Source organism: Cystoisospora suis (assembly GCF_002600585.1).
Source record: "Cystoisospora suis strain Wien I chromosome Unknown contig_4712, whole genome shotgun sequence".
Taxonomy (NCBI): domain Eukaryota; phylum Apicomplexa; class Conoidasida; order Eucoccidiorida; family Sarcocystidae; genus Cystoisospora; species Cystoisospora suis.
This window is the reverse complement of record NW_027157504.1, coordinates 5636-6240: the sequence shown is the minus strand read 5'-3', so window position 1 is coordinate 6240 and position 605 is coordinate 5636. Positions and strand designations below refer to the sequence as shown.

The window sequence follows — 605 nt, the reverse complement described above, 5'->3', positions numbered from 1 at the left end:
AAAGACACTTCCGCTTCCCTTTCTTCAACCCAAACGGGGCAGCCGCCTGTCTCGAGGACCTTCTTATCTTTACACTTCATAAAGAAAGAGACAGGGTGCGGCCGTTCACCTGCATATGACGCCAAGCCCTCTCCTATCTTTTCCTTTCAGCTGAGACGTCTATGAAGCCACGTTAACAAACTTGATGAGTACAGGGAATTATCATAGCTGGCTCCTCGAGTCGACCGTATCGATGGATGAATGATATCCATTCCTTTCTTTCAATTCTTTTCGTCTTCTTTGTACCGAAGCTTCCTCCTTGTAGAATAGACGGACCTCCCTGCGCTGCGACTAGAGACGCGCAGAGTAGGGGGGCGGGCGTTTCTCGTCTGTTCTTCTTTGAAGGCGGGCGTAGGTGGTCTTTTGGATCATGAACGTCCTCGAGCAGCGCAGAGAGAGTAAAAGAACTATGGAAGTAGCTTCATATCGTAATAGGGGGATAGCGGGGGGCCGGCTATACATACATCTGTCATGCTAAAGAAAGAAGTCAGCAGTGTTTAAACCGTGTTAAAAAGAACGCGAGAGATGATTGATAAGGTATGGGAAAGGAGACAAGGAAGGAGACC

General features: G+C 48.4%; 1 protein-coding gene across 1 annotated transcript; it reads right to left on the bottom strand.

The window, feature by feature from the left end:
- Positions 1-587, bottom strand: CSUI_008413 (uncharacterized protein). The gene has a single exon (XM_068068546.1). The coding sequence runs from the start codon at positions 499-501 to the stop codon at positions 331-333; it is 171 nt and encodes a 56-aa protein (XP_067919477.1). The 5' UTR covers positions 502-587; the 3' UTR covers positions 1-330.
- Between the last annotated feature and the right edge of the window lie 18 nt (positions 588-605).